Source organism: Hipposideros armiger, unplaced genomic scaffold, assembly GCF_001890085.2.
Source record: "Hipposideros armiger isolate ML-2016 unplaced genomic scaffold, ASM189008v1 scaffold_121, whole genome shotgun sequence".
NCBI lineage: Eukaryota > Metazoa > Chordata > Mammalia > Chiroptera > Hipposideridae > Hipposideros > Hipposideros armiger.
This window is the reverse complement of record NW_017731471.1, coordinates 1,196,865-1,210,340: the sequence shown is the minus strand read 5'-3', so window position 1 is coordinate 1,210,340 and position 13,476 is coordinate 1,196,865. Positions and strand designations below refer to the sequence as shown.

General features: G+C 38.1%; 2 protein-coding genes across 2 annotated transcripts in view; one reads left to right on the top strand and one right to left on the bottom strand.

The window, feature by feature from the left end:
• LOC109385662 (fibronectin type III domain containing protein 3C1-like) overlaps positions 1-13,476 on the top strand; it is a 63,763-nt gene that overhangs the window by 6,862 nt on the left and 43,425 nt on the right. Inside the window, exons 3-6 of the mRNA XM_019648173.1 lie at positions 5,072-5,148; positions 10,060-10,390; positions 11,016-11,792; positions 12,949-13,001. Of these exons, the coding sequence (XP_019503718.1) occupies positions 5,072-5,148; positions 10,060-10,390; positions 11,016-11,792; positions 12,949-13,001 (1,238 nt within the window). The remainder of the gene's footprint in view (positions 1-5,071; positions 5,149-10,059; positions 10,391-11,015; positions 11,793-12,948; positions 13,002-13,476) is intronic.
• LOC109385659 (transcription elongation factor A protein-like 4) lies at positions 3-688 on the bottom strand (the record flags this gene model as incomplete). The annotated part of the gene is made up of 1 exon (XM_019648171.1): positions 3-688. A coding segment is annotated over exon 1 (462 nt), but the record flags the coding sequence as incomplete, so codon positions are not given.

Genomic DNA, 13,476 nt, shown 5'->3' with positions numbered 1-13,476 from the left:
TCATCAAATTCTCTTATCATCTCCTCATTGCTCAATTGCATATCATGTATGGCCTCCTTGTATTCCTTGAGGTACTGAGCCAGCCCCTTGTTGGTTTTCCTTTTGGCTTTCCTGGGTACATCATCCCCTGCTGGGCGCTTTCCTGCAGCCCTTGGTTCGCTGGCTGGTTTTCCTTCTTCTTTTGGCTTTCCCTCGCTCACTGGTTTTCCTTCTTTCGGTTCACCCTGGCTTGCTGGCTTTCCCTCGCTCTCTACCTTTCCCTCTTCTTTTGGCTTTCCCTCCTCTGGCTTTTCCTTATCTTCTATCTTTCCCTTGTTTTCTATCTTTTTCTCATTTTCTAACTGCTCCTTGTCTTCCAGAGTATGAGCTATTTCTGGCTTTCTGGCATCCTGTGTATGTTCTTGGTTTTCCATCTTTACTTGCTTCTCAGGCACTGCTTCATTTTCATTGCAGAGTTTTTCCATGTTGAGATGGCCCCTCCTTTTCCTATCCTGCAGGATTTCTGGATAGCTTCGTCCTCCTTTTCTAGGCTAGCCGAGTGCTGAGAACAGACACGCAGACCTTTCTCCTTTCCGTGCCTGTTCCTCCTCGCCCAATTCCAGTTCCACAGGCAGCGACGAAGACCCTTGCACTGATCTGAAAGAACCCTGAGCGACAATCAGAAGCTCGCAGACGGCTCGGGGTCCGACGGAAGCCCCCAATTTGTATTTCTTAATCCCTTCACCTTTTTCACCCAGTTCCCCAACCCCCTTCCATCTGGAAATGATCAGTTCTTTGTATCTATGTTTGTTTCTGTTTTATTTGTTTACTTTGGTTTTTGCTTTTTGGTTTTTGTTTACACTTTTTAATAACTTTTTATTTCTCAATTAAAGTTAACATACAATATTATATTAGTTTCAGGTGTTAACATAGTGGTTAGACATTTATGTAACTTCCAAAGTGATCACCCCAGTAAATCTAGTACCCATCTGACACCATACATAGTTATTACAATATTGTTGACTATATTTCTTATGCTGTACTGCAGCAGGGGCTGCAGCCTACACCATCGCCAGCAACCCATGGCAGCCCAGCCCCAGGTCCCCATGACTTTTTATAACCGCTAATTTGTACTTCCTATTGCTTTCACCATTTTTACCCATCCTCCCAAACCCCCTCCCACCTGACAACCATAAAAAATGTTCTCTCTGTCTTTGAGCTTGTTTCTGTTTTGCCAGTTCATTTCTTTTCTTTTCTTTTTTAATTCCACATATAAGTGAAATCATCTGGTATTTGTCTTTCTTTGTCTGACTTATTTCACTTAGCATAATACCCTGTAGGTCTATCCATGTTGTTACAGATGACAAATTTTCATTCTTTTTTATGGCTGAGTAATATTCCATTGTATATATGTACCTCTTATTTTTTATCTATTCGTCTATTGATGGACACTTAGTTTGCTTCCATATCTTGGCTATTGTAAATTATGCTGCAGTGAACATGTAGATGCATGTCTTTTCAAATTAGTGTTTTGGATTACTTGGGATAAATACCAAAGTTGAATTACTGGGTCCTTCTTTATCTCTTGTTATAGACAGTGTTTTAAAGTCTATATCTATATTTTATCTGGTATAAGAGCACTTTTTAGTTTTGATTTTCATGAAATATCTTTTTCCAACCCTTCATTTTCTGTCCATGTGTGACTTTAGATCTGAAATGGGTCTCTTGTAGGCAGCATAAGTATGGGTCTTGTTTTTTTACCCATTCATTCACCCTGGTCTTTTGATTAGGGCATTTAATCCATTTACATTTAAACTAATTGTTGATAGGTATGTTGATATTGCCATTTTATTCATATTTTTTATGTTTTGTTTTCTTAAAGAGTTGTTTTAACATTACTTATAATACTGGTTTGGTGGCGATGACTCCTTTAGCTTTTCCTGTCTGATTCTAAATGATTTCCTTTGATTCTAAATGATGGCTTTGCTGGGTAGAGTAGCTTGTTTGAAGGTCCTTGCTTTTCAACATTTGAATATTTCATGCTAATCCCTTTTGGCCTGCAAAGTTCCTGTTGAGAAATCAGCTGACAATCTTATGAGAGCTCCTTTGTAAGTAACTAACTGCTTTTCTTTTGCTGCTTTTAAGATTCTCTCTTTATCTTTAACATTTGGTATTTTAATTATGATGTGTCTTGGTGTGGGCCTCTTTGGTTTTATCTTGTTTGGGACTCTGCACTTCCTGGACTTGTATGTCTTTTTCCTTTGCCAGATTAGGGAAGTTTTCCATCATTATTGTTTCAAATAGGTTTTCAATTCCTTACTGTTTCTCTTTTCTTTCTGGTACCCTATGATGTGAATGCTGGTACACTTGATGCTGTTCCAGGAGCCCCCTAAACTGTCCTTATTTTTTTTGGATTCTTTTTCATTTTTGCTGATCTCTGGCTGTTTTCTTATACCTTATCTTCTAAATCACTGATTTGATCCTCTGCTTCATCTAATCTACTGTTGATTCCCTCTGATGTATACTTCATTTCAGTTACTGTATTCTTTATTACTGACTGATTCTTTTTATGTTTTTTTTAATCTCCATTTTTATGTTTCCTATCCCTTTGTTGTAGTTCTCCCAGAGATCATTGAGCATCTTTATAACCAGCGTTTCAAACTCTGTCCGGTAGATTGCTTATCTTCATTTTGTTTAGTTCATTTTCTGGAGTTTTCAATCCTGTTCTTTCATTTGGGACATTTCTTTTTCTCCTCATTTTGACTGCCTTCCTGTGTTTGTTAGGTAGATCTGATACATCTCCCAGTCTTGTCAGGGGGTGGCCTTATGTAATAAGTGTCCAGTGGGGCCCAGTGGTGCAGTCTTCCTGGTCTCCTAAGGTGGGTGCTCCAGGGGGTTCCCTTGTGTGGAATGTGTGTGCTCCCCTGTTGTAGTTGAGCCTTGATTACTCTTAGCAGGTCAGTGAGCAGGATTAACCCTGCGGTTGACTGAATGTGCGGATTGTCCATGACTACAGTGGATGAGCTGTTATGTGGGGTCTGACTCCACAGTGTGAGATTCATTATAAGGGGGGGGGGCTCTGGTGCCTCCTGAGTCCATTTGGGTGTTTTGTTTGTGGAACTAATTGGGTGGTGCTCTGGTATGGCCACCAGGTGAATCCATTCTGAGGCATCTTGGGAGGGGCTCTGGTGCAGGCCCAGGTTGCCTGTTTCCAGCCTGAGGCAACTTGGTAAGAACTACAAAGTGATCTGTAGTTGGTAGCTGTCTTTGCTGGACTTGGAGAAGCCTGTGAGAGGCTATGCTGTGAACTGAGGCTGGCTGCCCCTCGTATCATGATGGGGGCCACTTAGCAAGAGGTACCAGTCACACCAAGGCCAGGTGCTGCTTGTTTGGGGTTTGTGGACCTTTCAGAGATTTTAGGGAAGTCTGCCTCAGGCCAAGGCTGGATGCTTGTGAGGAATAGCTGCTGAAAGAGGTTCAGGCCTCTGCATGAGTTGGGTAGCGTGGCTCTCAGGGAATCACCAGGGTGGGGTGAATGGTGTTAGCCAGTGTGATGAATGGGAAGAGGGCTCAGGAAAGGAAAAATGATAAATGCCAGCACTTATGTCCCAGCCAGAGCTGCCCCTGAAGCCAGATAATTCAATTCCTCCCCATATGTCCCTGGGGCTTTATGAACTGCTGCTTCAGCGCAGGAGGGGAGACTTACACTGGAGTCCATCCAAGTAAGTCTGTGCACAGGCCCTTTTGGAGGAAGGCCTGTGTCTCCAGCAGCCTTCCATCTCACTTGGACAGAATTCCTGCTGATTTTCATAGTCAGATGCTGTGGGGATTCCTCTTCCTGGCACTGGTGCTCTGGGCTGGGGAACCCAGGGTGAGGCTGGGACCCCTTAGTCCTGAGAGGGGACCTCTACAGCTGAGATATCCCTTCTGATTTTTAACTGCCACAAGTCGGTGTGGGACCAGCCCATTTCACATCTCTGCCCCTCCTACCAGTCTTGGTGTGGCTTCTTTATATCCATCCATATATTCAACAAGTATTTCTTTAGTTCCTAGCATGTTCCAGCACTATACTAGACATTTAAGATATAACAATGTATGGGAGGGGGGAAATTATTTATATACAAATAATTTTCTCTGTATACGTATATATATATATATATATACATATATAGTAAATGTATAGCATATAGAATTGCTTCAGTAGTAATATAAAATTAATATATATTTACTTCATATAAGATGTAATAATTATTTCCAAGTGATATGATTGTTTCTGTTTTTATGCCAGTTATTTTGTATCCTAAAGTAACTTTGAACTATATCTTAAAATTTCTTTAAACATTATCATTTAGCAATGGATTCCATATGGCTGCTGTACAAAGTTTATCCTTAACTCATGTTTATTTTCCCCATTATTAAAAGTAAATTACCATTCTAGGACACGAAAGACACATACATTTTTAAAACTAAACACTAATTATAATAATTTCAGATAAACAAAAGATTGATGACATATACAAGTCTCCATTCTGTCTTGTATTTTACTTTCTATGCAGTTATATGTTTAAGGTATAAGAATACCTAGTATAAAATTAGAATTTCACATGAATAACATTAAGTCCCTCTCTATAATATGCCTGTTTTTTAAAAACTATTTCACTTTACTATGTATTGTTGGAAAAAAGCCTTAAAATGAAAACTGATTTAAGTTTTATTAAGAAATATATTTTATGATACAGGGTAAAACTTCTATTACTCAATTTAAAACTATTTTAGGTGAGAAAGAATGGGTAAGTACAGTACAGTTATACTGGAAAGTTGATAGTTTATTTTTATTAGCAGTAAAATTTGCTAACATTTAATAATATAAATTTTACCCAATCCTCATTATGCATGTTGGTTATTTTTCATCAGTTGTGATGAATTTGCACTGATTCACCTACATTCTTACTTAGTCTCCTTTGCAAGTAAACAACATACACTTTCAAAATGCTGGTTATTGTTACAGCTTGGAGCTGGTTTTCACAGAGCAAAGTTAAATGGACTTTGTTTAAAGTTGTTAAATAATTTATTAATAATAACTCTCTTTTAGGACCCGCAGATGTACCTCTGATGTCACCAAGTGGTACTTTGCCATTAATATATCTTCCTCCGGGTTACACGTTTCAGGTATACTAGTGTGGTTTTATTTAGTGTTTAGTAGTAAGATATCATTTAACAATTTTCGTTACGTTACTATACGATAAGAGAACTTCCAGAATACTATTTATTTATTCACTTTATTGTTATCTTCATTGCTAAAAAGCAATTTCAGTGTTGGTTAACCAAACCTTGCTTATATTGCCTTATTCATCTTATAAATTCATATCTCGTCATATTCATTAGTCCTCCATTGTTTTTTTTTCTGAGTACTTAAACCAATCTTATTCATCTAGTACAATTGCTACAGTAATGGCTTCTGATAGTGTGTGGGATTTAGTCTCTAAAATTACTTAGTATTTTCAGTTCAGTAGTATTTATTAAATTTATTGGGATGACATTGGTTAGTAAAACTATATAGGTTTCAAGTGTACAATTCTATAATACATCATCTATATATTGCATTCTGTGTTCATGACTTAGAATCAGTTCTCCTTCCATCACCATATATTTGAACCCATTTCCCTCTTCTACCACCCCCCTCCCCACTTACCCTCTGGTAACCATGAAACTGTTGTCTGTGTATGTGTTTTACTTTGCTTCTTTGTCTTCTTCCTTTGTTGCATTCAGATTTATGTCCCACATACTATTGAAATCATATGATACTTGACTTATTCCGTCTGACTTATTGTGCTTAGCATGATGCTCTGAAGATCCATCAATGTTGTAACAAATGGCAGTATTTGTTTTTTAATTTATTGAGGTGACAATGGTTAGTAAAATTACATAGGTTTCAAGTGGACAATTCTATGATACATCATCTATATATTGCATTTTGTGTTCACCACACAGAGTCAGCTCTCCTTCAGTCACCATATATTTGACTCCCTTTACNAAATTAAATTTATTGGGGTGACAATGGTTAGTAAAAGTACATAGATTTGAAGTGTAAAATTCTGTAATATAATACATCATCTATATATCACATTGTGTGCTCACCACCCAGAGTCAATTCTCCTTCCATTACCATATATTTGACACCCTTTACCCTCTAATACCATCCTCCTCCCCACTTCCCCCTTACCCTCTGGTAACCACAAAACTGTTGTCTGTGTCTGAGTTTTTGTTTCTTTCTTTCTTTCTTTCTTTCTTTCTTTCTTAAGATTTTATTGGGGAATTGGGGGAGAGAACAGCATTGGGGAATCGGGGAGGGGGAACAGACAAGTTTCTGTCCTTTTGTTCTTCAGTCTAGTTGTGGAGGACATCGCTTCACTGGACCATGTTGGTATTGTGATCATTGTGGTCATCCTGGCTGAGGCAGATGGGTCACCGGCCATTGCATGGCAGCTCACAGTAGCTCACGCTGGCTGCCCGCCACTCACAGTAGCTCATGGCAACCCACTGCAGCCTATGCTGTCGCTGGCAACTCACAGCAGCCCAGCTCCAGGTCAAGCTGTTGCTCCCCATCTTAAGTGTAGAGGGTGCAGCGTCACTGGCCCATGTGGGATCCGAACTGGCGGCCCTGCTGCTCAGAGCTCGCACTCCCAAGCTAACTCTTAACCAATGAGCCACTCGGCCAGTCCGAGTTTTTGTTTCTTTATTTGTTTTTCTTGTTCCTTTGTTGCTTTCAGTTTTATATCCCACAAATGAGTGAAGTCATGATTCTTAACTTTTTCTGACTTACTTTGCTTAACATAATAATCTCAAGTTCCATCCATGTTGTCACAAATGACACTATTTAATCTTATGACAGTAGTTTTCCATGGTGCCTTTATACCACATCTTCTTTATCCAATAAAAAACACTTTGGTTGTTTCCATCTCTTGGCCACCATGAATAATGCTGCAGTGAACATCAGAGAACATATGTCTTTATGGATAAATGTTTTCGAATTATCAAGTAGATACTCAGGAGAGGCATTGCTGGGTCATATGGTAATTCTGCACTTTCTTTTTTGAGGAACCCTCCACTCTGCCATCCACAGCAGCTATACAAACTTACATTCCTATCAGCAGTGTATGAGGGCTCCTTTTTCTCCACAGCCTCTCCAACACTTGTTATTATTTGTCTTATTGATGATAGCCATTCTAACAGGTGTGGGGTGATATCATTGTAGTTTTGATTTGCATTTCCCTGATAGCTAGTGAAGTTGAGGATTTCTTTATACATCTGTTGGCTATTTGTATGTCTTGTTGGGAGAGTTTATGTTCATGTCCTCTGCCCATTTGTACTTGGATTGTTTGTCTTTTTGTTGCTGAGTTGCATGAATTCCCTATATATTTTGGATTAGCCCCTTATTGGAGGCATTGTTTGCAAATATTTTCTCCCAATTGGTTGGTTGCCTCTTGATTTTGTTGATGATTTCTTTTGCTGTGCAAAAACAATCCCCATCAAAATCCCAATGGCATTTTTTAAAGAAATAGAAAAAAAATTATCAGATTTGTATGGAACAAGAGACCCCAAATAGCCAAAGCAATCCTAAGAAAAAAGAATAATGCTGGAGGTATCACACTCCCTGACTTCAGCTTGTACCACAGAGCAACAATAATCAAAACAGCATGGTCCTGGCAGAAAAACAGACACAAAGACCAATGGAATAGAATTGAAAACCCAGAGATAAACCCACATAAATATGGACAGATTATTTTCGACAAAAAAGCCAAAAACGTACAATGGAGAAAGGAGATTCCTCAGAAAATTAGGAATAGAATAACCATATGACCCAGCAATCCCTCTCTTGGGCATATACCCAACAAATCAGAAAACATTTATCCATACAGATATGTGTGCTCTGATGTTCATTGCAGCTTTATTTACAGTGGCCAAGACATGGAAACAATCGAAGTGTCCTTCGATAGATGATTGGATAAAGAAGATGTGGTATATATACACAACAAAATGGAATACTACTCAGCCATAAGAAAAGAAGAAATACTGCCATTTGCAACAACATGGCCAGATCTTGAGATTATTATGCTAAACAAAATAAGTCAAAAAGTCAAGAACCATGTGATTTTACTGATGCAAATTATAAAACTGAAAGCAAAAAAGGAGGAAAAAAACACAAATTAATGAAACAAAAACTCATAGACACAGAGAATAGTTTAGTGGTTCCAGAGGGTAAGGGGGGAGGGAGATGGTAGAAGAAGCTAAATGGGGTCAAATTTATGGTGATGGAAAGAGAAGTGACTCTGGGTGGTGAACACACAGTGTAATGTAAAGATGATGTATTACAGAATTGTACACTTGAAACTTATGTAATTTTACTAACCATTGTCACCCAAAAAAACTTTGAAGTAAATAAATAAAAAAGAATTAGAACAGAAAATCATCAGATTTGTATAGAATCACATAGGATCTCAAATAGCCAAAGCAATGCTAAGAGAAAAGAATAATGCTGGATGTATCACACTCCCTGACTTCAGCTTGTACTACAGAGCAACAATAATCAAAACAGCATGGTATTGGCAGAAAAACAGACACATAGACCAATGGAATAGAGTTGAAAACCCATAAATAAACCCACATAAATATGGACAGATAATTTCTGACAGAGGGCCGAAAACATACAATGGATAAAAAAAAGCCTCTTGAATAAATGGTGCTGGGAAAATTAGAAAGCTGCGTGTAAAAGAATGAAACTAGACTGCTATCTGTCACCATGTACCAAAATTAACTCAAAGTGAATAAAAAAACTTAAATATAAGATCTGAAACAATAAACTACATAGAAGAAAGTATAGGTACTAAACTTATGGACCTTGGGTTCAAAGAGGATTTTATGAATTTGACCTTAAAGGCAAAGGAAGCAAAAGCTAAAATAAATGAATGGGACTATACCAAGCAAATGGCAATGTTTCATCTTTTCCTATGGCTGAGTAAAAATCCATTGCGTATATGTACCACACCTTTATCCAATTATGTATTGAAGGACACTTTGGTTGTTTCCATGTCTTGAACACCATGAATAATGCTGCAATCAGTGGTCAGACTACAAATGGCACTTTTTAAAAATTCTTCAAATATTTATCAAGCACCTAAAATGGACAGGGAGGTATGACTCCTATAGAGATTAATAAGATATTCCATAGCTTCAGAAGTTTTATACTCGAGATATGTCTTTTTCTATTGCACAGCTGTGAAGATCAAGAACACACTAAAGAAGTCAACATAATATGGTTTGGTTCTAAATGAATGATCTATTTGGGCAATATCTAACAAAAACATACATACATATAACCTTTCACCCATTATTTCTACTCTGAGGAATTTATCCTAAAGATGTATTTTCACAAATCTGGAATAATAAATGTACAAGATTATTCACTACAATATTGTTTGTAACCACAGAAGCCTGGAAACAATCTACATGCTTGTCAAAGGGGGATTGTGTAGTAAATCCATTTAATAAAACACTATGGAGCTGTGCAAAAAAAATGGGGTGGCTCTATGTACTGATACAGAAAGATCTTCAAGACATATTGCTCAGTGTGAAAACCAAGGTATAGAATAGTATAAATAATGCTACCTTTATGTAATAAAAAGAAGGAAAAAAGTAGAATCTTTATTACTATTTGTTTGTATAGGCATAAAGAAATTCTGGAAGGACTGATAAGAAACTAAGAACAGTAGTTATCTACTGGGGAGCATTGAGCAGATACGGGTTGGATGGAAAAATTTTCATGTATACTTTTTTATACTTTATGGTTTTGAAATGTGTTAATATATTGTATATGGTAAAAAATTACCTTTTTAAAACCTCTACTTGTGGGAAAAAAGAAGTTATCTTGACTCCTGCTTGAAATAGTTTCACTTGATTATTGATTTTTGATCCTTTGGGCTTTCTAAATTAAGAGCACAGGATATAAATCTAAAACTTGATAGGAAAAATGCTAGTTTTACAGATTCTAATATGTTTATATGATTTTTACTTTCATTTTAGGTAGTGGAAGAAAATGGGATTCGCAAAATTATTATTGTGCCTCAGACAGTTGACTGTCAGATGATCATGCCTGTTCCTGTACCACAAATATCACACTTCATCGCACCAGCCTCTCCTGGGTATCCACCAGCTGCTCAACTGATCTATCCCCCAGCTCAAGGGGAATTTCCACCACCTTACATCCAAGAGCCTATGCTAGAGCAGCTGCTGCCACCACCCCCACTACTGCTGCCACCACCCCTACCACCGTTGCCACCGCCACCGCCACCACCGCCGCCGCCGCCGCCACCACCACCATCAGCAACAACATTTATATACCCCGAGCAGCATGGTAATATATAATTTTCTTAAACAGGAAATATTTTCAGTTCATTAAAATTAACAGTTTTGGGCAGTTAATTAAAATGAAAAACATAGGAGATAGTAGAAAAAAGAAGAAAATTTCCCATGAATAATTACATTCATGCATGTATATTAGAATTGATGACAATAGGTACCGTTTGTGTCTTTGGCAAAATGCTCATAAGCAGAATTTTCTATAAATATTTTGTACTTTGGTACAGTATGTGATTTATGCTGTTTATTTTTACTAACTGGATCTATAAAATCATACTGGGAAATCATAAAAGAATGTTTTGATTATTAATGCCAAACAGTGGAAATATAAACGACACTTGAAGGGTCAACATTGCAATCATCTTAGGACCTTAAAATTTGGAAGTGTAGATAGATACTCTCTAGGAAAACACTATCTGTATTTGCTCATGTTTTTCTTTCTGTACATATCAATACATTAAAAAAAATACATATTTAATATAGGTATTAAAACAAAGTGGGAATTTTAAAAAATAAAACATGGCTTTTCAGTACTTTTTTGTTGCTTTGAAACAGATTAAAAACACCTTAAGGTACATGATTATTATAATTATTAAACAGTATTCCATTGTCTCTTTTAGAAACCTATTCCTGTGGAAGAACAAATTACAACCAACATGATGAAAGGGAAAGGGCTACTAAAATGAAAGAACATACGAAGAAAAAAAAGAGAGATTTCCGAGCCGGTAGACACAGGAATAACTATATGGTTAATAACATCTCTTTGCTGATGAACAAAACTAATGATATTTCCAGTGTTCCCGATGCTCCAAGTACTTACACTGTGGACAATGCTCAATTCACCTACACTGTTGACGATACTTCAAGCACCCACACTGTGGACAATGCTCTGCAAACCAACACTGTTGACAAGACTTCAAGCACCTGTGCTGTGAACAATGATCTGAACATTTACACTGCTGACAATACTCCCAGTAATTACACTGTTGACAACCCTGTAAACACATCCATTGTTGATAATGCTCCCAGCAATGTTTCCACTGACCATATTCCTAGTGCTTCCACCACAGACACTGCTCTGCACCCTTCCACCACTGATAGTGTCCTGAGCCCTTCCAGCATGAATTATACCCCCAAGATGTCCACCGCTGACAGTAAACCCATACCATCACCTATTGACAGTACTCCAAAGCCTTCTATTGCTGATAATGCTCCCAACACTCCAATCTCTGAAAGTGCTCCCAGCACTTCCAATGCTGCCAGCACTTCTAACACTGCCAGTGCTCATGTTGAGATTAGTCATGGAAAGGAACAGAGTGCTATGGGAAACAGAAATATCGAGCAGAAACCAGGTGGAAAACGAAGCAAGAGCCCATCATCAAATGAAGCAGAAAAAGGTACGGTCAGGAGTTTGGTTTTGTTCCCAATTAATAAGCATCCTAATGTTTAGGAATCTCAGAGTATTTTAAATATTTAGGTGCCATTTTCTGTTTCCATTTCCTCATCTTCATTGTACCCCTATCTCTAAATTCTTTTTTTTTTTTAGCTGAGCCATCCTGCCACCTGTTGGCAGCTCAGCTTGGGCCGTGAATCAAACCGGGGACCCTGATGCTCAGAGCTCGCACTCTTGAGCGAGCTCTTAACCAACTGAGCCACTCGGCCAGCCCTCTAAATTCTTAATGAGACCACAATTAGGCTGCCTTTTTATTTTATTTTATTTTTATTTTGTTTAAAGATTTTATTGGGGAATTGGGGCAGGAGACCAGCCAAGCTGTTCTTCAATCCTAGTTGTGGAGGGCGCCAGTCGCCATCTGGCTGCCCTTCAGCAGCTCATGGCCTCTAAGCTCAAGGTGCCGTGTTCAATCTTAGTTGCGGGTGAGCATAGCCACCATCCCATGCTGGAGTCGAACCAGCAACTTTGTTAAGAATGCACACTCCATCCACTGAGCCATACGGGTGGCAGCTAAGCTCAAGGTGCCGAGTTCAGTCTTAGTTGCGGGTGGGTGTAGCCCACCATGGAATAGGCAATCGTGTTGTTACACCAGCTGCGCCATCTAGCCACCTGTTGGCAGCTCAGTGACAGCTCAGCTCAGGCGCAGTGTCACTGGCCCATGTGGGAATTGAACTAGCGGCCCTGTTGCTCAGAGCTTGTGCTCCTAAGCCAATTTTTAACCAACTGAGCCACTCAACTGGCCCCTAGGATGCCTTTTTAAATCATGCACAAATGTCCATCTTCATTCAAAATGTGTCAAGTATCTTATGTGCACACCACATAATTTTTTCTAGTTGCCTGTTACTGAAACATTGGAAATTACAGTCCTAACACATTCACATGATTTTACTTAAATTGGGAACTTTTTTCATTTTTTGTTTGAGTTTGTTTAATAGTGTACACTTTAGACCACTCTCTTTTAAAACTTCTAATGTAAATTGCTACTAGGTGTTTAGTAGATTTCTTAGTGATGACGTATTTGTAATTGTATAATAAACATCTAACTTATTTCTCTTTCTGCCAGTGTAATTTGTTTGGGGTGCTTTTGTTTTTCCTTATAGAATGCAGAATAGAACATGGAAAGTCATGCGATTTCAGCATTGAAAAACCTATAGTAAGTAAACTGAATATTTAAGTATTCCTTTTAATTTACTTTGTCACTCTAAAACATGCAAATTCATTGTATTTTTCTCTAGTACAGTTATAATTTGAAGCCTTTACCTGGTTAAAATTTCATAATCTCCTTTAGCCATTCAATACGTAAAGATCCAATGTGGCACTGCTAAAGATAATAATGGCTCATTGTTTAATCACAGTATTTAAGCACCTAATATGAGGAGAAAGATATACAGATGGTGCCAAAAATGTATACACATTATAAGAAAACTATTAAAATTGTAGTACTGAATATATACCTATAACAAAAGATGAATACAAGTCACGTTTGACTTCTGCAATTACAAGAGGTGCTCAAAGCGGTTACCATCAGTGTCCAGACACTCCTTTTTTAAAGATTTTTATTGGGGAATTGGGATGGGAACAGTGCTGGGGAATTGGGGGAAGGGGAACAGACAAGTTGCTGTCGTTTT